Source organism: Urocitellus parryii, chromosome 15 (assembly GCF_045843805.1).
Source record: "Urocitellus parryii isolate mUroPar1 chromosome 15, mUroPar1.hap1, whole genome shotgun sequence".
Taxonomy (NCBI): Eukaryota; Metazoa; Chordata; class Mammalia; order Rodentia; family Sciuridae; genus Urocitellus; species Urocitellus parryii.
The window spans coordinates 16,544,360-16,569,667 of NC_135545.1; the positions used below are offsets into that span (position 1 = coordinate 16,544,360).

Genomic DNA, 25,308 nt, shown 5'->3' on the forward strand with positions numbered 1-25,308 from the left:
TCCTACATGGCCTCTCACATACTGTTGAGGCTGATGTACTTCCTTGGTTCAGGAAGGGCTGGGGTATGGAGAAGCAACAGCTCCTACCTGCCCCCAACACCATACACATGGGAAGACCACCTCTCCAAACATTGACAGACTTTATTGTGGGGGGTTCCCACCTGAGACCCCACCCTCTTAAATAAAAAAAGTGCATAGAAAAGAAGGGATTTAGAAACCTTTGTACAATATCTACATCCTGGGCCCCCAGGGCAGGAAGGGGGCAATTGCTGGAAGGGTAGAGGCAGGCCCCTTGCCACCTGCATGTCCACATCCACTCTGAACAGGAGGGTGGAAGTGAGATGCTCTGAGGGACTAGGGATCCTTCAGGCTAGGGGCAAGATGGCAAGAGGAGTTGTGAGGAGTCGTGGTGGGCAGCCACGGCCTCAGTTAAGGAACCGTCGGCAGCGCTTGGCGCCACAATTGCAGGGCAGCTTGTTGCTGGCATCCTCAATGGGGAACTTGTAGTCATAGGTAAGTTCCTCACCACGCAGGATGCGGCGCAGGGCAAAGATGACGATGTGCTTCTGGCCCTCCACATGGATGACACGAGAGAAGCAGTTGGGCTCACATGAATGGTTGATGAAGCGGGCGGCATTGCCATGCATCGTGGCATCCACCACATCAAAGTCATCCATGCGGAACATGTAGCACCCGATGCCCTACAGAGATGGGTGGAGAGAATCAGGTGCTCATCCCCAAGGACTGGCCCACTTCACCCACCTCATTCCCATGGCCTGTGCAGCCCACCTTCCCATCGTAGAACTTCTCCCGCTTATCAGTCAGCACAGAGCGAATGACAATGCCAGAGTATTCAATGACCATCTCGCCGGCATCGATGTTGCGCTTACAGAACAGGCCTCGCCCATGGATGGCTGATCTGCCGTGTAGGATGGATAAGGGGAAACTCAGGGGGGCAGAGGGCCAGACACCATATCACCCCCTACCAGGGCACCTGTCCATCCACCCAAGGGGCACCTCCCCCGACCCCACTAACCTGTAGACACCCACAGCCTCTTTGGACGTCTTTTTGAGGTGGCGAAAGCGCATGGCCATGGGCAGTTCCAGGCTGGTGGCACGTCTGGTGGGAGACAGAAGTGTGGAATCCAGGAAAGAGGGCTCTCTTACCCCTGGTCGCCCTCTTTAGGATTCTTTCAGACCACCCACAGCACCCCAGCTTACCCTCCATACCTGGTTGACCTGAGCTGCACCTCATCCTCTTCCTCGTCACAGGTGGCCCCCTCAGGGAGCACCCGGTGTTGGGAGGCCAGGAAGTTGAACATATCAAAGGTACACTTCCTGCAGGTGGGAAGGAGGGAGGGAGGGAGGGTCATACATTCCTTCATGCTGCCTACAGATTCTGTGGCCTTGGTCTGCTGCTGACAGCATAGGAGGAATATGCTGTTGAAGACACAGCAAAAGGGGAAATGGTGGGCTTTATTCTTCTGATGTGAATGTTATGTTAGAAATAACTCTTGGAGCCAGGCATTGTGCAGGCCTATAATCCCAGCAACCTGGGAGCCTGAGATAGGAGGCTCACAAGTTCAAGGCCAGACTGTCCAACAGCCTGTCTCAAAAATGGGAGGAGGGGCTACAGGTGTGGCTTGGTAGGTACCCCTGAGTTCAATCCCCAGGACTGAAAAGAAAACAAACAACAAAACCCCACCACTCTTGGAGCAGCCTAGCATCTTCTTCCCAGGACTTGGTTTCAATACTACAGACTCAGCTCCCACCCTTGAGAGCTCCCAGACCTCTCACCGGAGATAGACCTCAGCACGGGCAGCCCCATGGGGATTCAGGGGTGGTTCCTCCTGACCCTCTCCCTGCTGGTGGTAGCGAAACTTATAGTGCTGGCAGCGCTGGGCCCCAGGCAGTTGCTCTGCCAGGAAGATGACAGCATCATGGTGAATGCCCAGGAGCCTGGCCCCACTCATTCCTGAGGAGAGAGGTTGATGATGGATCAAATCCTGGAAGGCCTACCTTGCCCTCAGGGAGTTATCCCAGCCCCCAAGTCCCTGTGGATCTACCCCTTACTTACCACTAAAAGAGAGATGTCTGAGCCGTGCATGCCCTCGGGCCTCTTGCACTTTCTCAATCAATGTTCTCCACGCCCCTGGAGTAACAGCAGTGCCAGAGTAGAGTCAGGAGGAGGTCTTGTGGGCCACTTTTCTTCCCTGCCACTACTGTTCCCAACTCACCCTCCAAGCTCTCTGCCTCCACACTGAAGCCATCCTCGCTACTGATCTCAAAGCGCAGATGTGGGCCAGCCCGTTTTGGAGCCTGGTTCTCTTTGTCCTCTGGAGATGGAGGTTCTTCTTCAGAACTGGAGGCCTCACCTGGTCCCAATGAGCAGGTAAGAGGGCAAGGATCACCTTCCTGGAGTCAAAAGTCTCCAACATCCCACTGTACTCCCTGCAGACACCACTTTCCCTTCCCCCAGGCACACAGACTATGGAGTCCAATCACCCTCTTCCTGCTCCTTCTGCCCAGTGAGCCCTATAAAATGGACATAATTTTCTCAATGAGACATTCATAAAGGATTTCTTTCTTTTTTGGTGGTGCTGGGGATTGACTCTAGGTTGGCCTCAAACACCCTAGGCAAGCATGCCACCGCCAGCCCAGAACATGGTTTTTCTTTTCTTTTTCGTATGGAGGATTGAAACCAGGGGTGCTCAACCACCGAGCTACATCCCCAACCCTTTTTTAATATTTTATTTAGAGAGAGGGTCTCACTGAGTTGCTAAATGCCTCACTAAATTGAGACTGGTTTTGAACTCACCATCCTCCTACCTCAGCCTCCTGAGCTGCTGGGATTACAGGCGTGTGCCACCATGCCTGGCTTTTCTTTTTCTTTAATTTTTTTTTTTTTTAAATTGTAGATGGACACAATACCTTTATTTTATGTTATTTTTATGTGGTGCTAAGGATCAAGCCCAGTGCCTCACATGCCTAGGCAAGCTTTCTACCACTGAGCTACACCCTAGTCCAGAACATGGGTTTTTCTAAGGGGCCTACAGTTCCTTTCCTTTTCTTTTTTGTCCTGGGGACTGAACCCAGGGGCACTCCACCACTGAGCCACACACCCCCAATCTTATTTTGTATGTTATTTAGAGACAGGGTCTCACTGAATTGCTTAGCGCCTCACCATTGCTGAGGCTGGCTTTGAATTCACGATCCTCCTGCCTCAGCCTCCTGAGCTGCTGGGATTACAGGTGTGCGCCACCGTGCCCGGCTGCGGTTCCTTTTCTATAGGACTTCTCAACCATCAGAACAGTTTCAAAGAGGCATGGAGTGTTTGAACTCTGCAGGCCACACAAGATTGCTCACTCAAATCCAGTCTATCATAAATGCCCATATATCAATCATCATTGTTTTTCACACAAATTAAAAATACTGGAAAATTATGTTTTGCATTTTTTTTTTTTTTTTTTGCCATGTTGGGGATCAAACCCAGGGCCTTACAGATGCTAAACAGGTGCTCTAACACTGATCTACAGCCCCAGCCCTATATGCAGTAAGTTTCTACAAATATTGTAAGTAAGCTGGGCGTGGTGGAGCATGCCTATAATCCCAGGGGCTCAAGAGGCTGAGGCAGGAGGATCGCAAGTTCAAAGCCAGCCTCAGCAACTTAGCAAGGCCCTAAGTAGCTCAGTGAGACCCTCTAAATAAAATATAAAAAAGGGCTGGGGATGTGGCTCAGTAGTTAAGTGCCCCTGGGTTCAATCCCCAGGACCAAAAAAAAAAATATATATATATGTATTACAAGCATACATACTCATACACATAGAACCAAGTACACTGTACATAAGGTATTTAAAAGACTTCTCAGGGGTTAATAGATTTTAAAGATAAGAGTAGGTGACTTGCTGACATAGAAGTGGATGTGACAAAAAGAGTTGTGGCCAAAGACAATTCCGAGGTTTGGAGCTTAAATGGAGAAAGGATAAAACTGCCACTGACTGCAATGGTGAGGAAAAAGAAAAACAAATTTGGGGTGAAGGTCAAGGGCTCAAAATGGGACATTATGGCTTTGGGTTGCCACTTAGAAAACTCCCCCTGCAACTTGCTGGTGGAAATGCAAGGAAAGGAGGCAGCAGATTGCAAACTAGGAGTTCAGAGATTAGGTCTGGGTTGGGAAAGCAATATGGGGACTATCAGATTATAGATGCGTATGTAAAGCCAGAAGAGAACATCTGGGAGTAAAGATAGTCAAATCAAGGGCAGGACTCTGGGACACACTAAAATTGGCAGGTTGGGAAAATATAATGACCAGCTCTCAGTCTGTATCCTGTGGTGCCAGCAGCAGTACTGGTACAGCTGTGTGCCCTCCCTCCTTGACACATTCCTTCCCTGGCTTCTAGGACTCCACATTCTCCTCTCAGAGGTGAGAGCTGGTCATTATATCTGGGGTTCAGGGTCAGAGCACAAAAGCCTGAGTGGAATATGATTTAGGATAGCAGGACCCAATGGCCACATTCTTGCCACATCACTTCTCAGGGGTATCCTGGCCACACATCCTCCCCAGCTCCAAGTGAAGCTCTAAACCAGACCCTTGCTGTGTGTGTGACTCGCATCATCCCAGGACTCAGCACCCCAGGGTCCACTTCTAACCACTTCTAGCTCTTCTCTTACCTGCTCCCCATCCTCACCTCTGCACAATAGTGCTGACTGCAGAGCTCTTGCCCAGCTACTCTTTCATTTTTCCCTCACAGTATCCATCTAACCTGCAATGCACTTGTACTGCATTGTGTCTACTTCCCCTACCAAAACTTGGTATGGTCCCTAAGAGCAACAAATGCCTGTCAAAGTTACTGCCATATCCTCATGTTGTCTCTGACCCCCTAAGCAGCCTCTCAGTTAAGCAGTCTCAGTCCACCTTGCTCCACTTTCGTGCTCAACAGTTAATCTCTGTGTAATGAGAAAATCCAAACACCTGGACAGGATTGGGCCACAAATCCCAAGCAAGGCTGTTTGACCACCAACTGACTCTCGAGAGACTGCCCTTAAACAGAGAACTTCACTTCTAGCTTCACTGAGTCCTGCAATCAAAACTACTCTGAGCGCCCCTATCATCTCCCAATTTCTGCATTGATACCTATCTCACCTCTTCTCCTCCATCTCAGGAGTCACCTGTTTGAAGCTTACCACCATAAGTTCTCCCACTCGCCTTTCCTTCCACAAGCATCCTTTGGTTCATCTCAAACCTCACACTAAATACTTCTAAGCAGCTGCCCTACCTCCTCCCCCTCCTAACCCTTAGCTGAACTTTTCGGCAAGGTGCCTGATGTTGTTTTTAGCTTCTTTTTTTTTTTTTAATTTATTTTTTAGTTCTCGGCGGACACAACATCTTTGTTTGTATGTGGTGCTGAGGATCGAACCCAGGCCACACGCATGCCAGGTGAGTGTGCTACCGCTTGAGCCACATCCCCAGCCCTGCTTTTAGCTTCTTCATTAACCAATACCTTTTAATTTTGGATGGTGACACAATATCCTCCTCACCCCGTTCCACCTGCTCATACCATACACTATTCCTAGACTCCCAGTGGTGCTTCCTATGGCAGGTAGATTCCCAAATGACCACTCCCTTTCCTTGACCACTCTCTTCTGGTCCTCTTGTTCCTGGCCCTCTTCTGGGTCCTATGGTCATCCTCTCTAGATGATCCCCAAGATGTCCATCTTTAGCTTGACTAGATACCTACCTCTCTGACCCTGGCAGACCAAGCTACCCTGGGCAGGCCAGACAAAGGACTTGAGGACTTTGCTGAAATGTTATTAAAGCTAAAATATCATTTTTATGTCTGTTTCTGCCACAAGGCCTTGAGATCCCCATGGGCATCTCTGTGACCATAGCACTTAGCCTTGGGCTCACAACCACTAGGTATATTCTCCTTTGTTTTCGGGTGCTAAAAATTGAACCCAGGGCCCCTCTAAGTTAGTCATACCCTCAGCTACTGGTATGTACTTTTTTTAAATTGGGCCAATTCAGGATGTGTCAGTCATCTAGTTAAGTCGAGCACAAGAAAAAGACGGTGAAAAGGAAAAACTGGCCCTTACCTGAATAGTGGTGCCACTGGGACTCAAGCAGCAGGTCTGGGGTACCATCAGGGGCCCGGGGAGGACCTGCTTCTGGAAGTGGCAGCAGAAGGGACCGTTCCTGGAGGGGCCTGTGAAGAAAGACCTGTTAGAAAAAGGAACAGAGGTCCCAGACTGGCCTCTAGGAAAAGGGGACCTAGCCACTCACCCAGAACTTTCCTCCCCAGGATTATCCAGGTTGAGAACTCCTCGCACCGTCGGTGTTTTCATCCTCACTCGGCTAAACCTGGCAGGGAGAATCCATGAAAAGGACAAGCTGCCTTCTCCTGCCCATCATCCTTGCTTGCTGCCCCAACCTCAGGACACTCACTTACCCACTGCTACCAAGTCCAGGAACTTGGGGGACATCCTCCAAGGACTCCCCATCTTCATCCAGCCGGGGGGTTTTGTTTGGGGGAGGTGCTGGTGGGGAACGGCCAGAAAAGGTGGACACCCTTTTGACACGGATGGCCTGGCGAGGTGGGCTGGGGGGCCCACTGCTAAACACCAGTGTCAGTGGAGGTGGAGGCGGAGGTGGGGCAGGGCGGACTACCCCTACCCCTACCACTGGCAACACACCAAGCAAGGGTCCTGGGGGCAGAGTCCAGGAGGTGGGGGTCGTGGGAGGAATGGTAGGGGGCAAAGGTGGCTGCTTTACTGGGGGTGGGACAGGTTCACCCTCCCCAGCCATCTTCACAAATACTTGCCCCAGCTTGTTGACAAGAATGATCTTGGATGTAGCAGGTTTAGGGGGCTCAGGAGCAGGGCCCAGGCTTAACACCCGAACTCCTGGGGCCCCAGGGAGCCAGGCAAATGTCCGGGTGGGGTCAGCTGGGCTAGGGGGCAAACCTTGGGAGGGCTGGCTGCCATTTGCCATGGGAGGTGCTTGGGGAAGTGACTCCTCTCTGGGACCAGCAGCCCCCTCCCCAGGCCCCCCTAAGTTCTTCAACACAAAATCCACAATTTCTGATGGCAGGTCCTCAGGAGGTCGGGTCCTGTCCCCTGCAGCCCCGAGGACTCCAGATCGGCCCACTCCAGGCCCTGAAGGAGGAGTCCCCTGGCCCCGGGGTTGCTGGACTGCCTCGGCCTCGCTGTCTGTGCCATCGTCCACTCCATCCAGCTGTTCAATTCGGGGGACTCCAGGGAGGGTGCCAGGCGCCAGAGCAGGGCCAGACACCACTGTCACAGGGAAGTGGACATAGCGGGTAGTGGGGCTGTTCTCTTCCTCTGAGCTGTCCCCGGGGCCCTCATGGCTGCTCCCCACTGCCCCTGCAGCCACAATCTCTTCCTGGAAGGGCTCAGTCCCCAGTAGGCTGGCTGCAAAGTCCAGGTCAGCAGCACTCAGTCCTGATACAACTTCCATGTCCTCAAAGTCTGGGCCCAGATCTTCAGGGGGTGGTGGTGGAGATGGGGCCAAGCCAGGGGGAGCCAGCTCCCCTGAGGTAGGTGTGAGGGCTGTAATGACTGAGGTAGGAGGGGGCACCCTGAGCTGAGGGGATGTTCTGAGAGGAGGGGAGGCCCGCCTTGATGGTGGCGGCCTGGGAGTCAGGGGGCTAGGACGACGGGAACGTCTGGGTGGAGCTGGGAAGTCCGGGTCTCCCACCGTAGGGATGTGGTGGGTCAGAGAAGATGGACTTCCTGTGGTGAAAAGGGTCAGTGCGTTAACCAGTGGCTCCAGCCTCCCCAACTTCACCCTCCCCTGGACACTCCCCAAGTGCTCACCAGGGGAGGGCAGGGGGCCAAAGGAGACACCCCCCAAGGGCCTCCGGGATGGCGAGTAGTTGGGCACTTTGATTCGAGCCCCTGAGAAGGAGCGGGGGGCTGGAGGAGGAGCGTTGCTTGAATCTAGCCGGAGTGGGGGATCCAGATTCTGAACAGGCGAGTGATGCTCAGGAACTCCAGGGATTAGGGCATCTGTATCTGGTGGGGAATCCTCATGATACGGGGGCTCTGAAGAAGTAAGAGAACTGCATTAGGGGTGATCAGTCCAAGTGTCCCATCACGATACCCCCTTCATTTAAACTAAATACACCGTCCAGGATCTCAACCCTGAACTGGTCACATCATGTACTAGACTCCTGTCATCAACTGGGCCCCATCTGTGGCACCTGTAAAATCTCTATGAACACCTGCATCAGGGTCCTTTCATGATGTCTCTTCCCCTCTTCCTTGCTATCTCCCCACTTGCTAGTTGCCCACTGCTTTCTCTACAGTAGGCACCACCTGCCATGAGCTGCAGTGCCCTCTCTCCAACATAGCCAGTCCTACCACTTCCTACCTGCTCTGAGCATCCATGCCACATCAAACACATCAGCCTCATCCTGGTGTTTCAGGCTCTCCATTAACTGGCCCCACCCAGACTTTGCAAGATGATCTCTGCCTCCTCTTGACACTCCCTTCTCTCCAGTCAGGATGGATGCACCCTCCTCTTCTCTCCACTTCATATCATGCTCCAACTTGGAGTAAGACTGTTAACCCACAAATACAATCCACACTTCTTCCTCCTATTTGGCCCACAATGACCTCTCCCTTTCCTACTAATCTCTAAGTACATTCTTTGAGTCATCCAGCTCTAATCCCTCCCTGTCAGCATGGCTGTGAGGTTGTCAGTTGGGAAATAAGTAGATCCAGATTCAAATTCCAGTTCTACCAATATGTTACTGCAATAGCAAAAGTCCCCCATGAGATATAATACCACAGAACCCATACCTTCACCAGAGTTGGTGAAGCATTAAATATCATATAGCCCTAATCCAGGAACTAAAACCACTCCGCTTCTTACGGCTGTCCCCAAGTCACCACTCCTCTAAAGCTAGTCACAGAGTGTTCTCCCCCCAATCACTTCCTAGGAAATGCTGAGCACAGCCCTAGGCAGGTAAGGCATGGCCAGTAACAAATAAGCACCTCCTGGAGTTTCTCCAGGGGAGCAGGGAAAGAGAGGCTGATGGGTAACCATTTAGGGAGGGCAGCATCAAAGGAAAAGAATGGGGTAGTACCGAGCCAGACCTGAGGAAGGGGCAGGGCTGTGCGCAATGGTCTGGTTCTCCTCTGCTGCCTCCAGGTGAACCGGCTCTTCCCTTGGCCCCCACGGTCGATACTCTAGAATTCGGCACCGATACCAGCAGCGCCTTCGAGCATCCACTGTGCTCCAGTACAGACGGGAGCACCTGGTAGGTCGAGGGTGTGGGATGAGAGGGTTAGGACAACTTGCAAAAAGGGATCCAGTCCTGAAGTTCCCCAACCCACTAATCACCCCTGGATTGCTCACTGGTAGCCAATGGGGAAGAGCCGTCCCTCACAGTCCGAGAGATCAGAGAGAGTACCCAGGGAGTCAATTCGGATGGAGCCTGTGGTGCAAACAAGAGATCAGGACGGGTAGTTGGATAAGCAAGGTCAGAAGAGTAGGGAGAATCCAAGTGGCTTACCAATGAGCACATTGATGGCATCAGGTTCAAGGCCTGTCAAAAACTTTCGCTTAAAGTTGATGCCTTCAAAATCCACATAGACTCGGCGGAGAACATCAAACCCATCAGGGGTCACAATCTCCTGTGAAGTAGAAGGCAAATGGAGGTTGATTGGTGGGAGTGAGGGGAATGTGGGGGTATGTGAGGGAATAGCTCTGTAGGCCAGGACTGAATTGTCACGTCCGAAGCTTGTCCTAAGGACTGTGGGAGAACATACAAGAAGGAGACACTGAAAGTGCAATGGGCAGCTAACTGTCTCCCCAACTGTCCTGGCCCACCTTGCCATCTAGGAGGTCTGTGTGTTTCTGGCAGAAAACCTTCTTGTCGTCCTGGAAGATGCAGTAGCTGGCTCGGGCACACATGAAGTGGAAGTTACTGAGGCAGGAGGACAGGCAGCAGCCCACTGTGGCGCCAGGCTTCAGGCAGAGCTCACAGCGCTGCAAAGGGAAAGGGCTGCTTAGTGGACAAGCCAGGTACTAGAGCCAGGGTCTCATGCCGGGCACTGCTGATTCTAGGACTCTGCCTAACCCAGCACCTCCCTCAACAAAAGCTCTCACTAGGCTAAACCTCTTCCTTGATTAGGGCGAAGAGCACATTCAAACCATTTCAGGGTCTTTTTTTTTTTTTTTTTTTTAATGTTTTAGTTTTTATGTGGTGCTGAGGATCAAACCCAGTGTCTCACGCATGCTAGGCAAGCACTCTATCTCTGAGCCACAACCCCAGCCCTGCATTTCAGGGTTTTTGAAACAAAGCATTATTAGACAACTTGAAAAAAAAAAGAGAAAGATTAACAATAGCCAACACTTACTGAGTGATGTTTAGCATCTTCCTTTCCTCACACTATTCGAATGTGGAGCCTGCTTTACTCTATCTGGTCTTCACAACTAACCCCTTCAGTCAGAATCTCCATCATCCAAGTGCTGATGAGCACTTGGCACTCTCTGAGGCCTGCCCCAGGCCAGACAGTCCATGGGGGCAATTCTAACCCAGGTACTACCTCATCACTTCATGGGGGCAGAATGAGCGTAAAATGCCATGGTATAGCACATCTAGTACAGGTTCAATCAACAAGACTAAAAAGAGGGCTGGGGATGTGGCTCAAGCGGTAGCGCGCTCGCCTGGCATGCGTGCGGCCCGGGTTCGATCCTCAGCACCACATACCAACAAAAAGATGTTGTGTCCGCCGAGAACTAAAAAAAATAAATATTAAAAATTCTCTCTCTCTCTCTCTCCTCTCTCACTCTCTCTTAAAAAAAAAAAAAAAAGAAAAAGAAAAAAAAAAAACAAGACTAAAAAGACTAAAGCCTAACTTTAGTCCCCCAAGGCTTCAGGCTCAAATTATGGCCAGATCTGTCACTGTAGCACCAGAGTCCTGGAACAACCAAGAAAGATATCTAGAAATAGCAGTCAAAAGACACGTCCTGGTAGAAAATGTGAAATAAGAGCTGCTTCCACTAAAGGCAGGGACCTATCTGAGAACCCCAGGGCTGCCCTTCTCTCCAGGACCCAGCCCTCACCATTTGCCTCCCTCGAGCCACAGCAGCATGCACGTTCTTGAGGGAGCCATCGTTCTCCTCAAACACTTCAGCTGACCAAATAGCACAGTTGACGTGTGTCCACTCATTCTGCCCGATGTACAGAAGCCGCCCCGCTTCCTATAGGCAGAAGAGGAATTGTATGATGGAGGAGGGAGCTTCCAGGGCCCCACAACCTGAGGCTTCATACAGCAGCCCTCACCTTGGAGTCCGCATCCCCATATTTGAGGCAGAGTGCACACTGACGGGGGTCCTCCAGGTGTGAAAAAGCAGCAGGATCCTTGCACTGGAAAGCTGGAAAGAATGCAGAAAAAGAAGTCCAAGAATCAGGATCAGCAGACTAGCCCTCAAGCTCAAGGGCACTAGCTTCCAGCACCCACATGCCAGTACCTGCTGAAGGATCCCCTGGAGGCTGCCCTGATTCTGGGGTCTCAGGTTCCTCCTGTCTCCACTGAGCATACACATGGTCCAGGGATGGGGGCAACACCGCATTGGGAAGGACTCCGCTGTGGACAAGCAGGATTAGCATCTGATATGTCTAACAAGGACAGCTGGACTGGGGCCCACCCACAACATCAGTCTAAATGTGCCATGACACTCTTTGTCCTCTCTCCATGTGGAAGTTTTCTTAGTCTCCCAAATAAGCCAGGTCCTCTTGTGCCTCCTTTGATGTAAGAAATACTGTTCTCCTGATGCCTGAAATAATCTTCCTCCACCTCTCAGCTTAGATATCACTGCTTCCAGGAAGCCTTTCTGATCCCCAGCCTCCAGCAGGTGCCTCCTTTAGGCTCCCACAGCCCCCTGGATTTCCCCATTGCCACCCTACCCATCTAGATCATTAATACCTGCCCAGCACCCCAAACGTGAGCTCCAATCTTACTTGCTCACTGCTCTGTCCTCAACTGCCTTATATTAAAGTAGAAACAAAGCAAGAGCTAACTTACACAACCTGAGTCTTTGCTAGTCCACAACCGCCGGGGAATCTCATCCTGGTTTCACCACCCTCTTCTTTATCCTCAACCTTAACTCTGATGCTATTTTCAGCCCAGCTTGACCCTGGATTTGTAGGTGCCCCTGTCTTTGCCCTCACTCCCTGGTTCCCTCCTGCTACCCAGCCTTGCTCACTTTGGCAGCCGGGTACTCCGTCGCCAGTACTTGGGGTCGTGGGCGTCGAACCAGCCGAACGCAGATTCTAGCAGCTGGGGAGTGGGTTAACAGGATGAGAACTGGCTTCCCCAAAAGTTGGTGGGGGCAGGGTCTGATGAATCCACTCTCTCCCCCCACTACCATTCAACCGCCCTAGGAACAACATCCCCCAGTGCTTACCTTCAATAGGAGCCCCTTCATCTGGCTTCCTGCCCGGCGCTCTGGGGTCTCTCCTTCTTCTGAGTGCCTCATCAGGATGCCCACCATGTCCTCCATGAAGCTGTGCTGTAAGGGGGTTTGTCAGGGTCTGAGCCCCAACCCTAACCCACAGACCTAGCCCTACCCTCTCCTCTTGGCACCCACCTGCTCCTCCCCTTGTCCCACTCACCACAGACTTATAGTGGCCATCCTCAAAGCGCTGACCCACAGCTTGCAGATCACAGGGACCTGGGTGCAGTTGTTTCCCATCCTGCCCACACTACAAATAGGAAAAGTCAGCAGGGCTGGTGCTGGGCCTGGCCCCACCCATCCTGCCTCCTGGGCCCTCCAGACCTGGGTGCACAGCAGCAATGGGCCCGCCACCTTTGAGCTCAGCAGGCCCTGGAGCACCTGGCGCAGACCCCCCTGTAGAGCCCCACTCAGGGCCTCTCGCCAGCGGGGCTGTGTGGCCCCAGCACATGGTCCACACGTGTACAGCACCGAGTCTGGCAGCCCGGAGAGGATCTCATAGTCTTCATCTAGAATAGCCAGGCAGGAGAGGAGAATATGTTTTGGGAGGATGGCAGAGGTCCTAGGAGCCCCCAGGCCATGAAGAACACTTAGCCACATGTTGTCTAAGGACCTGAGGTGGGATAGGGATCCCCCTAGGGCTGAAGCTACACCCCAGATTCTCTGCCTACTCACCTGAGAGCCCCTCACACTTGGCATGCACCCAGTGGTCACACTGTGCGCACTGCATCATTTTGCTCTCATAATCATTGTCTTCGTAGCAGCGTGTACAGATTGGGCAGTAGTTTCCTAGAGGAAAAGGGAAGCAGGGAAGAGTCAGAGAGGCTGGAGTTACTCCCTACCCCTCACAGTCCCTGTGGAGAGCCAACCACACCTTGACTGCCATGTAGGAGGCATCCATTATGCCTGTCTCAAGTCCCTAATAGTCCCCCCACACTGGCTGAGGATGAAGCCTCTTTTCTAACTCTGCAGCCCTGATGCCCTTCAGAAACCAGGGTCTTGCTAAATGTGCTGCTTGAACAAATTAGGAAAAAATCCCAAGTTTTGAATTGCCAATTGGAGATTGGAGTTTATAGATAGGATCTCAGAAACTGACCAAGAGTAGGGTCCCAGGCCCTTTATTCCTACCACCCTCAGAGGGGCTGTGTCCCTCTTTTTTTAAATGAACTTCTGTGGGAGGATATTCTGAATCAAAAAGTTATGTAGCTAGAAGGTAGAAAGCCACTAGACTATCTGTTCCAACTCTTGCTGGCAGAGGCCCTATGTTGGGCCCTATATCAGGAGCCTGGCCTCCTCCCTCTGGTCCTCCAGACCCCATTTTCCTGGCAGGTCCCACCTTTCTCATAGAGCTGGGTACATCTGGGGCAGAGGCTGTAATCTCCAGACCACTCAACATCCCAGTTCTTCCCTGGAGTTGCCCCACAGCTCTTGCAGCGCACACAGGCCGAACAGATCTGGGAGAGCAGGGTGATATTAGGAAGAAACCAGACATTGGGCTGAAGCAATACAACAGGGGAGATAGGTGAGAAGAAGTGGAGGGAACAGATGAGGAAGGACAATAAGAGAAGAGATTTGTGGGGGAAACGAGAAAGAGGAGAGGGGCAGAAATGGACATCAGGCTACGGCAGGTAATGCTGAGCCTGGGAATGTGGAATGCACCAGCTCCTAAAACCATTACATCAAATTCTGCATCTAAATCTTGTCTGTGAAAATTTAAAGAGAAAATATTAATCAAATTCTCAAAGTGATGCCAGCCCTCCCCTCCTCCTGAGAACCCTGGGGCAAGTCGGGGGTGGTGGTGGCATAATTACACTACCATAGTGAGGGTTGTGAGCCTCATCTCTCACCCAATGGCGTCTTTTACGTGTGGCCCGGGTTGGATAACTGGGCCCCAGGCAGGCTGGATGGTAAGCATGGCGGCATCGCTCACACTCCAGAAGGTGCTACAGAATGTTTGAGAAAGTTGGCAATGGTAAAACCTATCGGCATAGGGATATACCCCTCTCGCATGCCTCCACCTATTCCAGGCTGGCCTCTGTGCCCACCTTAGATCCCCTGCCTTTGCGCCCACAGACATGGCAGAACTTGCAGCGGCGGCAGCACCAGCTATCATGATGCTGAGGCAGGGGCCGTTCAGCCTCCTCCAGGCAGAATGGGTGGAAAGGGTCACAGCAGACTTGGCAAAATACCAACTAGAGGTGGGATAGGAAAGAGCAAATGATGGGCACAGTGTGAGGTTAGAAGGCCAGGAGATGAGATGGCCCCAATAATCAGGAAGGGCCAATGAAGCCTTGGGGGGGGGGGGTCTGTGAAAAGAGGGAGAACACCAACCTCATGTAGGCCTTTGCTGGCACACAGCAAGCACACCATTGGGGGCCCCCCTGGGACAGAAGTGAGCACGCTCAGGCCACCCATCAGCCACACGTTCTCTAGGTCACAATCCTCCTAGGGGAAGAGGGGACACAGGATTGCAGAATAGCCAGGAACCTGGGTCAGATCCATCCTTTAAGCCCTGGCTACTCTGACACAAGCAAAAAGCTTCTTCCAACCACAATCCCTACAACCAACCCCTCTCGCTGACATACCTTAAAATCCACACGGACCCGGTGCACACCATCTGGGGACTTCTGTTTTCCCGTCCAGCCATTGGGAAAAGAAGCAAAGTGGCTAGGGCCCAAAGCATCCTAAAGAGGGATAAAGAACTGATCAGAGGCTGCCCATCTCACCCTCTCTGCAGACTCCCCTCCTCAATGCCCTTCCCCTAGCCTGCCAAACCCTGACCTTTGCCCAGACTCCACTCTGCTTTCCATATAGGCAAGGCCTGACTCATCCCTTCAGGCCTGTCCTCTGGTGTGGACACACCACAGTACTCCGGTGTGCCCGTCACCCTGACTTGCCAGGTAGCTCCTGGAGGGCAGGAGCCATGCCTCACACAGGGCTCGGGGTTCTCGAAGCGGGCCGTGCTGACCTTGTCCAGGCGCCTTCGAGCCTTGAGCTGCAACACAGGCTGCAAGGTGGGTTTGCGGGGCCGGCTCTGCTCCTCAGGTTCTGGTGCTGGCAGCTCTAGGCAGGACACGGGAGCAGTGAGACTTCCCCATCTATACCCCATGATCGTCTTCTACAACCTCAATGTTACCTAGATTACCAAAGCCTTCTTTAACTAAGACCCACAAGGATGACCCCGAGACCCTGCTCAGTAAGTTCAGTGAGATCCTCACATACCAGTTCTGTATATTCTCCTAAAACTACCTCCTCCTCTGTTCTCAGCCACCCTCTCAAGCAGACTGATAAGAGCCCTGGTGCTGAATGCCTTGCCACTTCCACAAAAGACACAAGACCAGGGTTGTGCACGTAGCCCAGAGATGGAGCACTTGCCTACCATACACTAAGCCCTTAGTTCCATCCCCAACATGGCTAAAAAAAAAAAAAAAAAAAAAGAGAAAAAGAAACATAACCGATTGCTTGATGGAGAAAACATAAAGTAGTCCATACCATTTTCTCTGGGGGTCCGACGCCGAGGAGCAGGAGGACCCCCGGGCTCTGAGTCATCCGAGTCCTCGAAGATATCATAGGAAGGTCGCTGTTTGACGCAGCGCCGGGCTGACTTGCGCTGCAGTAGGAGGGAGTCCTGCTCCTCGGGTCCTGGGGGGGCCACCACCTCCTCCCGGGGCCCCCCAGTTCCCGCCCCCCGACGTGGGCCTGGAGGACCCGGGGAGGCCTCAGGAGATTCATCCGAATCCCAGGGCAACAGCGTCTTCACTATCGTCCGGCCTGTGGGAACAGGGGACTTAGTAGGATTTGAGCTCAGCTGGGGACATGGGACAATGAGATAGAAAAAAGACAAGAAAGAAGTGGGGCAGACAGAATGAATACAGAAGGAGTTATGATACATTTGATGGGGAAGAAGACAGACAAAAGCAGAGAACTGCAAAGATAAGGAGAAAGAGCAAATAACATGTGGCTTCCTCCACACCACAAATCTACATAAGGTTTCGTGAAAAAAAAAATGCTCTTCAAACCTGGTTACCTTTTTTGGCCAGCCGTTCCATCTTACGAGCCTCTATCTTGTCACACTTTCGGTATCTGGGGAGGGGAGCAGCACGTCACCAGGGTAGGGGACTGGTGGTCTGGGGGAAGAGAGGAAGCTCTCCACAAGGATGCCAATCCCACTGCTCTGGCTGGGCAGAAAAGGGGCTGGGGTAGGAAGTCTGGATCACGAACAACCCCAGGCGGGAACAAGGCCACCCCCAGCTACTCACACACAGCACTGCTTCTTGGTGTTGGGGCCCCCAAATTTGGGCTTATCCAGGCAGTTGACACAGGACCCACAATCCTGCACACGCAGGCAGCCCCGACAGTGTCCACACCGGGCCATCCGCATCTTCTTGCCGTGGTGGGAGGGCAGTGAGCGCCGGGGTGTATGGGTCAGGGTCCCTCCAGACCCTGTAGGCTCCAAGTCTCCCCCAGGTCCAGCTGATTCCACTTTTCCCCGCCGGGACCGGGATGGGACACTCTCAGTCTCAGAAGCTGATGACGTATCTATTGCAAAAGATAGAGTGGAAATGGAGCCCCAAAGCCACCAGGCATCCTGCCTCATTTTCCTGTTCTCCCCCAAGTTCCATTCAGCTGGCCTCTGGCCTCTACTTTCCCACACTGATAGGTTCTAAATGCTCCCGAGTCAACCTGCTTTGTCAAAGATCCAGCATTTCAGTTTATTTGCCACCTAACTCCAAGCCCCCAACTAGGCTCCCTCTCTTCTAGCTTCCTGGTGTGCTTGATCATACACAAACCTGACGTGGCTGTCAAGAACTCACCCCCCAAATTGACCCCCCTACCCTCTGTGGCGAGATCTTGCCGGTCCCGGAGAGGGAGGGCACTGAGGCGGGGAACATCTTCAGGTACCATGGCCCGGGCCTGACCAAGGGCTACAGCAGCATGACGGCACACGTGTTTGATACGGGGGCCTTGCACAGGTGACTCAGGGCCCTGGGAGAGGAGCAACCAGAAATAAGTGTGGGCAATGGTTCCCTGTGTTCCGTAACTAGCCTACTTCCGAGAACCCTCCTCCAACTACGTACCGAGGCGCGCTCTCTCTTGACTTCCACGGACTCATCTTCAGACTTGACACAGCCTCTGTCTGGGGTCTGTTTGACAGTCCCCATAGCCTCTTCCATTTGCCCTCCAGGGCTCAGCTGGTAAGGGAATAAACAGGGTCAGGATCTGGGAAGTAAAGACAGATGGGGACAGGGGAATAGCCATAGGGAAGGAATAGGATGGAGGACAAAACAGGACACTAGAGGATAAGGGAAGAACTGGTTCTGAAGGCTGCTGACAGTGCTGAATAGTGTCTAGGGAGGCAGCTGGATGAACTAGGGAAAAGGGCCTGGCCACAGCACCTTGCTCACCGGCATGGCCGCTGCCACCTTCTGCTGCTGCTGTTGGTCAATCTTGAAGAGCTGTACCTTGGCTCTCTTGAGAAGGCTGAACATTTTCTCCTCCACCCCAGACAGTGGTAGAGAACTCAGGCTGGTCATCCGGGCCTTTTCCAGTGGTGGTGTGTGCTGTGGTGATGGCTGCAGCTGCACTTGTGGCTGCTGGGGTGGTTGTGCCTGGGGCAGTAGCTGGGTCTGCAAGGCCTGCAGGGGCTGTTGTAGCTGAGCCTGAGGCTGAGGCTGCTGCCCATTGCTTAGAGGTGGAGCCCCATGGGGGGGCACCTCGGCCTTAACAGGAGTGGTGACCACAGGGGCAAATAGAGGCAGGCTGAGGTGGTTGGTTCGGCCCACTGCCCGTGGCTCAGGCTCAGCTGGAGAATCATCGGCAGGAGGCGGCTCTGGCTCAGGGGCTTCAGGAGCCCCAAGAGGAGTAGTAAGCACCGATTCATAGATCTTCAGGTGGGCTTCACTGGGGGTAAACTGAGGGGCCCGAAGAAGTAGGGGCCTCCGGGAGGGTGTGGCAGGGGCAGGTGGTGGAGATGGGGCTGGTGGAGGGGCGGGGGGAGGAGGGGGCGGCTCCCGGGTTAGTGAGGTCCAGCGAAATGTGGGTTCCCTTAAGATGGACCGCCTCTTCTCAGGGAGTGGGACTGGGGTAGATGGGGGAGTTGGAGCACGTGGTGGAGAGGGAGCTGGTGCTGGTTCCTGGGGAGCAGGTGGGGAGGTGGCGATGGGAGGTCGTAAAATAGGTGAAACCTCCACCTTTGGGGGCTTGGGAGGGTCTTCATCCATAAATCGTCGGGGTGTCTTGATGACACGGGAGGAGCGGGCACTCACCACAGGCATAATAAACTGCCGGATATTCTTCAGGAAGGTGGTACTTTTGGGGGCCACGGTGGGACTGTCTTCTGAAGGGCCTCCCATGGTGGTAGTGGGGTTTGGAGTGGGAGGAGAAGTACCCTCTGGCCCTGCCCGAGCAGCTTCCCGCTCTGCTCGTTGGCTGGGAGTCAGGGGAGGCCGGCCCCTCTTCCTGGAGCATGTAGCTGGGACTGCAGGAGGTGGGGACTCTTCTCGCTCCTCTGGGACCAGAGGTGGTGGAGGGGATGGTGGTGGAGGGGGAGACACTGGGACTGTGGGTGGTGGAGGGCAAGGTTGAGGGGGAGGAGATGTTGACGGGGGTGGGAGAGGAGGAGGGGGTGGAGGGGCTGGAGGAGTTAAAGGTGGTGATGGTGGTTTTGCCTCCTCCTTTTCCTCGGCTAGCATCACCTCTTCCTCAGCCTCAGCTCTCTCTTCCTTCTCCTCTTCCTCCTCATCCTTTTCTTCTTCTTTCTTCTCCTCTCCTTCCTCCTCTAGCTTCTGCTCCTGCTTTTTGCAACAAGGGCCCCCTCCTTGTCCAGATTCAACTCTTCTTTGGGGAGCATCCTGCCAACTTTCCCCATGTCGACCTTGACCCTGACCTGATTCAAGTCCCAAGGACAACTGTCCCATCTTCACTTTTTTGGCCTTTGAAACAAACTTGATCACGAGGGGGAGCCCACCTCGGCCTCTGCCCCTGCCTCCACGGCCTCCTCTCCCAGACTGTCCTCCACGTTTGGGGGTCCCAGGTCCTGGGCCAGGCCCCTCCTTGCACTTCCAACTGCCAGTTCGGTGTTTTACTGGAACCACAGGAGGTGGGGGTTCAGGTTTAGGGATTGTCACAGCCGCTTCTGCTACCACTACTGCTTGCTGCTTCTTCCGGCAGGGGCCTGCTGGCCTTCCTGGGGGCCGTCCCCGAGACCGACGCGGGGTGGAGGGCTCACATGCCCGGCTTCGGGGGGCTGGGGGTGCCTGGGCCCGCCGGAGAAGTTCAGTCAGTGCCTGCACCATCCGTTCTGTGCCCTCCTCACCCCGTTTCCGGGCAGGGGTCTTTGGGGGGGTAGGTGTCACATCTGATAGGCGAGGAGGAGGAAGAAGGGTCGTCTTATGTTTGCGGCCCCGACCTCGGGGGGCTCGACCTAAAAGGAGAATAGGTGTGGGGAGATGGGTCAAACTGGCCCTGCAGACTGAGGAAGGTGCTCCAGAAGGGCAGAAACTAAGTCCTACTTATCAGTTTCCCCCATAGCCCAGTCTATCTTGGACTCTGAACACAGGACATACTCAGTAACTGACGGAGACTAGCAGAACAGGGAAGAACTGACACAAAGGGCAAGAATAACATTTTTGTAAAGCTACAGAGGTAGAGTTTCCCCCATCACTCACCTCGCTGGGATCGGAGCGCAGAGCGCAGGGAACTGGGGGCCACATCTTCATCTGAATGAAAACCCTGAAACTCCTGATTTAGGGGACCGGGGTGGAGGGGAGAAACAGCAGTCAGTGCCAAAGCCCTGGTTCCACCTGGGACTCAAGGTATGGAGAAACATCCCCAGCTTACCCCTTAATGTACCTCTGCCTATTTATAAAATAAATGGACAGGAAGGTCTTTCCCTACAAATGGAGGCACAAGGTGTTTCTAAACTCCCCTCCCCAGTGCCAGGCCAGACAAGCACACCCACCAGGGGTTCCTGGCCCAGAAGAAAACACAACAGTGTCTCCTCAGGTTGGGCAAGTAAGCCCTACACTAATGGCCAACTTCAACTCAGAACAAATTGGAATCTCCATTTACACCCTTTCAGGCCACAGTTTCTTCCTGAAGATGGGAGTAGGGACACCCAAGGGGGGGAAGGAGCAAGCATCAAATGGTTTATCATATCAGGCTCCACTGAGCCCTCAGGTGATTAATAGGGGTCCCAGCAATACAATCGACACTCTTGCTTTTTCTGAAAGGTTAGGGGAATAAATCCGGAGCTGAACTCAGACCAGGCAGAGTGCCCAGTCTCAGCCTCCCTTTCATTCTTCTTCAACCCGTGTCCCAAGAAGCCCTCCACCACTCTACCTTAAGATCAGCAGAAGAACTGGAGCACTGGTGAAACTAGGGATGTGTCAGAGATTGAGGTCCTGGGGGAAAGCCTACAGCTAAGAGCCCAGACTGCTCTAGTCTCTAGTCCACTAAAGCCACGCTGCTGCTGTTGCTGCCGTCGCTGCTGTCAACCACCACTGATTGGGCGTGCAGTCCTCATGGCCTTCTCGCCCACACTTCTATTCCCCTAGTCTTGCTACCAAGAAGGATCAGCCCAAGACGCTTCGGCAAGACCTGTCTGGGGCCCAAGAGGCTAGCTGCAGACAGGGCTTCTCTATGCACTTTCAGAGGCCCTATCCACCCAAAGCTCTCTGCAGACTATCTCCTTCCATGCTTGTTCCCAGAAGCCTTTCCTCCACAGAAGCCCTGAGGATCCCACTTGCCCACGCCACCCCAAGGGGGCACCCAGGTCCCTGTAAGCCCCCGGCCTCCGCCCCACCCGGCGCGGGGGACGCCTCCGACTACCTCACCTCATCGTCGGAATCCCCGTCACTGCTCTCCTCCTCTGGCACGCAGCCTCGGCCCGGCCCCGGGCCCCAGCCTCGGCCCCGGCCCCGGCCCCGGCCCCGCTGAACGCGCGGGCCGGCCCACAGGCGGCGGAGCCGGCGCAGGCCCCGGCGGAACCCCAGCAAACGGAGCAGGGCCGTATCTTCCCCAAGCTCGGCTCCGCCCGGCCCCGCCGCGCCGCCGCCGCGCCGCAGAGCTACCCGCACTCTTTCGGCCCCGCTGCCCCGTCCGCCGCGGCCCCCGCCCCCGCCGGAGCCCCGCGGCCGGCCCGGGAAGCGGCCCCGCGCGGAGCCAGGCCCCGGGCAACTGCCGCCGCCCGCCGCCGCCGCCATCTTGGCACCGTGAGAGGGGCCGGGGAGGCGGGGGGAGGGGCGGCCCGTGCGCAGGGTCGGGGGGAGGGGAGCGGAGGAGGGGCGAAGCGGGGCGGCTGCGGCTCACGACAACAACCAGCGCCGCCGCGGGGCTGGCGGGAGCCGGGGGCTGGGCCGGCCACGCGCAGGGCACCACGGGAGCGGGAGTCCGGGGCCGGGCGGCCGTCACCCTCAGACCGCACCTGAAGAGAGCACAGACCCTGCGTCCGGGCCGTAGAGGGGCGAGGCGCAGGGGCCTCCGGGAAATGTAGTCCAGACGCCTTGCTCCTTCCGCCGGCGGCTCGGACGCGAGAGCTGAGAATACGGGGTTCCCGACTGGGACCCGGAAAGCCAGTTCCCCGTCTCCGGGAGGTGTGGTCCGCGCCCCAGACTCCTCCCATTGTTCTTGTCGGAGCCAGCGGTCGGAATGGACTACCACTCCCAGGGTGCCGCGGGCTTCAGACCCTGGGAACCCGGCAGACGCTGGCAAATGAAGTTAGCCAGTACGGGAGGCGTGGGCTGGGGAAGGGGCGGCAGCAGAGGATTAGTTTCAGGTCCAGGAGCGACTCGGGAGCCGTTCCGTCGGGTGTTGAGGCACGATGGTTGTGCGCTCAGGGAGAGGAGACGAGTAACCGAAAGCAGAGCCGGAGCATGCGCTTCTTTCCAGTTCTGGGCCGGGCGCGCCCAGATCAGTCAGCGCACCGTGCATTGCTGTGGATGGAGCCAGTGCCTCCGATCTCACAGTTCACCCCGATCCCTGCAAGACCTGACGTGAAGTTTGCCGAGATGCCGAGCCCTCATGGCCAATGGCCTCTGTGGGAGGCCCAGGAACCCGGAGAGATGGAGAAAGTGTCGGTCCCGCTGGTTAGCACAGCCACCAGGGGGCGCTACAAGACAAGTGGCTAAGCTGGGGAGGGCGGGGCGGGGGGCCGAAACACGGACTAAAGCCTGCGCTCGGCTTTCCTGTCCAGACCAGAGAGCACAGGAAACTCTTTATTATGGTGATAAAATCAACAGTTCCCATACAGTTAGTCCTCACTCGTGCGAATTTCAGCCCACAGGAGCTCGCTGACCCAGGCTTCTGTAACCCGCAGTCATCCGGGAGAGGGCTCTCGGCGCCTGTCCTGCGGCGCTTCTGAAGTCAGATTTGCTAAATCTAATTGGATTCGTCTGGGGCCAAAGGACCTACCAACACACCGTCAGGTGGTGGTGGAGGGGGCACTACCAGGAGAGGTGGAGGCCTGGGACGGCCTCGAGGAGGAGGAAGAGTAGAGGAAGGTGGAGCGTATGGTCCATCCGGGCGGGAGCTGGCTGGGCGAGTGGCCGCGCATGTGCGCCTGCATGGAGGCCAGGCTAGGGCAGCCGGCCCCGCACAGAGGGCAGCGGTAGGGAGCAGCCCCGTGTGTCCGCAGGTGCTTGGTCATGGCAGAGAAGTCCCGGGAGCGCTGAGGACAGAGGCTACAGGAGAAGGGTTTCTCTCCTAGGGCAGAGGGAGGGGGAGGCCATTTAAGGAAGGAACAGGGGACGAAGGCTGACCAAGCCTGGGGTACACTGGGCGACGAGACTAGGGAATTGCGCCGGAGCCGGAGAGAGGGACCCAGGAGTGGGTAGACCGCCGGTAGGGAAGGATGCCGACAGCTTCACACTGGGCTGGGCGCCCATACCTGTGTGGACTCGGTAGTGCGTCTCCATCTGATGCTTGAGTGCAAACCTCTTTCCACAGACAGAGCAAGAATAGGGCCGAGACCGAGCAGGAGGCGGGGGAGGGTGTTGGCGAGATGGGCAGCCTGCTGTGCCCTCATGACCCACACAGGTTGTCCGGGAGCCTGTGTGGACAGAGAAATCAAAGCGGGGCAGGGCCAGGAATCCCACAGTCTTAGCACCTGGGCAAGAAATCAGTAGGTCCAGTGGGGCTGAAGCAAAAATGCCCTCACCCTACTCACCTCTGCGCTCCTGCCCAGAGTCTTCCATCTCCCCAGGGCTGACCTGCACAGGGCCCTGGGGGAGGGAACCTAAAGGGAGCAGAGTGAGGTGGGGGTCCCTGCTCAGGTCAGGCCTGGGACCCAGCCCCGGGGGAAGAGACCCTGTGTGCAGGACAGTGAGGGGCTTACCTGGGGTAGGGCTGGAGGAAGCCAACTGATTCTGACTCCAGAACCCTTTAGGGCTGTTCAGGGTCAGAGGGATCCTGGGGGACAGGGCAGGGAAGAATTATAGCCATAGAAAGACCTGGGAGCCTGGTCAACACTGGCCCCTTCCCAAACCCTCACGGCTTGGCCCTGGTTGCCCCTGTGGTGGGAATTTCTTGGCCCAACACCAGCTTAGGAAATGTAGAGATAAGAGGTGTGGTACCCCTCATCCATCACTGCTACCCTTCTTGCACCACTCCCTCCCATTTTAGAGTCTTCCACTAGGCCCTTCACTCACCTCTGGTTCCAAGGCCAGACCTCCTGCCAGGTTCCAGTGCTGGGTGTGCTATGGGAGAAGGGAGTGCCATATCTGGGCGGCCACAGCAAGATGCTCCACAGGGCAGGCTGGCCCTCCCGCAACCAAGGGGCCTGGGCCCACCAAGGCTTGGGGATGATGCTGGTTTGGAGGGAACCTGCTGGGGGAAGGGGACTAGGGAACCCCTGAAGACTTTCCTCAGAGCCCCCTGTTCTCTCTGTCACCCTCACGACCACTCCTTGCTCTCTATCTGCTCCCTGGTAGTCAACAGGGATTTGGCTGAGTTTCTTTGATCTCATCTCCCCCTGACCTTCTGGTATTGCTCTTGTCATCTCAGAGTACTCTATTGGTGGTTTGTGCCCGTGCAATGTCTCCTGTTCCCTCCCACCAATTCTAAAAAATTTCTTTGGTTTTTGCATCTCTCCAAGCCCCCACAGTCCTCTTTCTGAATCCCTTGTGGGTTTCTCTGGCTCCTCCTGATGTTTCTTCAGCCCTTCATCCAGTTCTTCAACCTTGTCCCTTCGAGCCCTTCTGCATGCCTCTTCCAGGGCCTGCACCCCCAAAGCCCTGGCTGCTTCCTCAAGAGGCCTCAGCTCCCCAGGCTGCAGCTCTACATTCTCCCCATAAACAAAGCTCAAAAGGTGGGCAAAGGTGGAAGGGCTGATGCCTTCTACCAGAGCCCACTGGCCCTTGCAGCCCAGCTGCTGGCTCACACCTGCTAGTACCAGGCTGTGTGCAGGAAACTCCTGGTCTCCTACGGTGATCATGGTATCACATAGTGCTGGCCGGAGCCTGGCTGCTAGCTGGACCAACCGATCAGAGCCATATGGGCTGAACAGTCTTGTTGAGGGGAGGGGCATTTTGCCTTGCCTTGGATACCAATCTTAGGGATTCTTAGAGAAAGACCACAATGTGGGGTCCTTGGCAGAAAGGGGAGGGAGATACGGCATATTCTCAAGCCTGTGGAGGGGAGGGGAGAAAGAATGAGTTTTTGGTCTTTGATCAGAGTTCTCTCTTCTGAATAGACCAAATAAGCTAACCCAAGAGAGGACCTAAACTTATCCAAAGTCATAACAGGAGCCAGTGGTGAAAATGTGGTGGTAAGAGAATGGAAATTAGATCAAATTCAAGTTTTAAACAGTAAGAACCAGGGCTGGGATT

At 54.7% G+C, this 25,308-nt stretch overlaps 2 protein-coding genes across 6 annotated transcripts; both read right to left on the reverse strand.

Moving 5' to 3' along the window:
- Window positions 1-410: 410 nt before the first annotated feature.
- On the reverse strand, window positions 411-21,687 carry Kmt2b (lysine methyltransferase 2B). Of its 4 annotated transcripts, none has more exons than XM_026380063.2 (37): window positions 21,319-21,687; window positions 20,152-20,224; window positions 17,890-19,907; window positions 17,563-17,676; window positions 17,320-17,470; window positions 16,744-17,023; window positions 16,512-16,567; window positions 15,977-16,255; window positions 15,453-15,547; window positions 15,070-15,168; window positions 14,816-14,929; window positions 14,530-14,676; window positions 14,332-14,427; window positions 13,821-13,938; window positions 13,160-13,273; window positions 12,809-12,993; window positions 12,645-12,734; window positions 12,437-12,541; window positions 12,236-12,309; window positions 11,501-11,616; window positions 11,313-11,404; window positions 11,093-11,230; window positions 9,854-10,012; window positions 9,537-9,657; window positions 9,380-9,458; window positions 9,118-9,278; window positions 7,834-8,061; window positions 6,447-7,749; window positions 6,281-6,358; window positions 6,094-6,203; window positions 2,238-2,375; window positions 2,078-2,152; window positions 1,798-1,975; window positions 1,231-1,338; window positions 1,037-1,120; window positions 790-919; window positions 411-701 (listed from the first exon to the last, which is right to left on the reverse strand). In XM_026380063.2, the coding sequence occupies exons 1-37, from the start codon at window positions 21,685-21,687 to the stop codon at window positions 426-428; spliced, it is 8,151 nt and encodes a 2,716-aa protein (XP_026235848.2). In that variant the 3' UTR covers window positions 411-425. The 4 variants fall into 4 exon arrangements, with proteins under 4 accessions (XP_026235848.2, XP_026235847.2, XP_077649498.1 ...); XM_026380062.2 differs by having other exon boundaries at window positions 1,222-1,338; XM_077793372.1 differs by lacking the exon at window positions 20,152-20,224 and having other exon boundaries at window positions 1,222-1,338; window positions 21,319-21,399.
- A 1,217-nt stretch (window positions 21,688-22,904) lies between these two features.
- Window positions 22,905-25,007, reverse strand: Zbtb32 (zinc finger and BTB domain containing 32). Of its 2 annotated transcripts, XM_026380114.1 has the most exons (6): window positions 24,458-25,007; window positions 24,130-24,385; window positions 23,817-23,890; window positions 23,649-23,717; window positions 23,370-23,531; window positions 22,905-23,185 (listed from the first exon to the last, which is right to left on the reverse strand). In XM_026380114.1, the coding sequence occupies exons 1-6, from the start codon at window positions 25,005-25,007 to the stop codon at window positions 22,905-22,907; spliced, it is 1,392 nt and encodes a 463-aa protein (XP_026235899.1). The 2 variants fall into 2 exon arrangements, with proteins under 2 accessions (XP_026235899.1, XP_026235898.2); XM_026380113.2 differs by having other exon boundaries at window positions 24,130-25,007.
- Between the last annotated feature and the right edge of the window lie 301 nt (window positions 25,008-25,308).

What these genes read in the sequence shown, in the direction of transcription:
- Kmt2b (XM_026380062.2), bottom strand. Translation starts at nt 21,687, where the DNA reads ATGGCGGCGGCGGCGGGCGGCGGCAGTTGCCCGGGGCCTGGCTCCGCG. An exon ending in AGGTGGCAGCGGCCATGCCG is followed by an intron (nt 17,677 to 17,889) that starts GTGAGCAAGGTG and finishes TTCCCTTACCAG; the next exon opens with CTGAGCCCTGGAGGGCAAAT. An exon ending in CATTGCTGCTGTGCACCCAG is followed by an intron (nt 12,735 to 12,808) that starts GTCTGGAGGGCC and finishes TCCTATTTGTAG; the next exon opens with TGTGGGCAGGATGGGAAACA.
- Zbtb32 (XM_026380113.2), bottom strand. Translation starts at nt 25,007, where the DNA reads ATGCCCCTCCCCTCAACAAGACTGTTCAGCCCATATGGCTCTGATCGG. An exon ending in TTCCTCCAGCCCTACCCCAG is followed by an intron (nt 23,718 to 23,816) that starts GTAAGCCCCTCA and finishes TGCTCCCTTTAG; the next exon opens with GTTCCCTCCCCCAGGGCCCT. An exon ending in GCACTACCGAGTCCACACAG is followed by an intron (nt 23,186 to 23,369) that starts GTATGGGCGCCC and finishes CCTCTGCCCTAG; the next exon opens with GAGAGAAACCCTTCTCCTGT.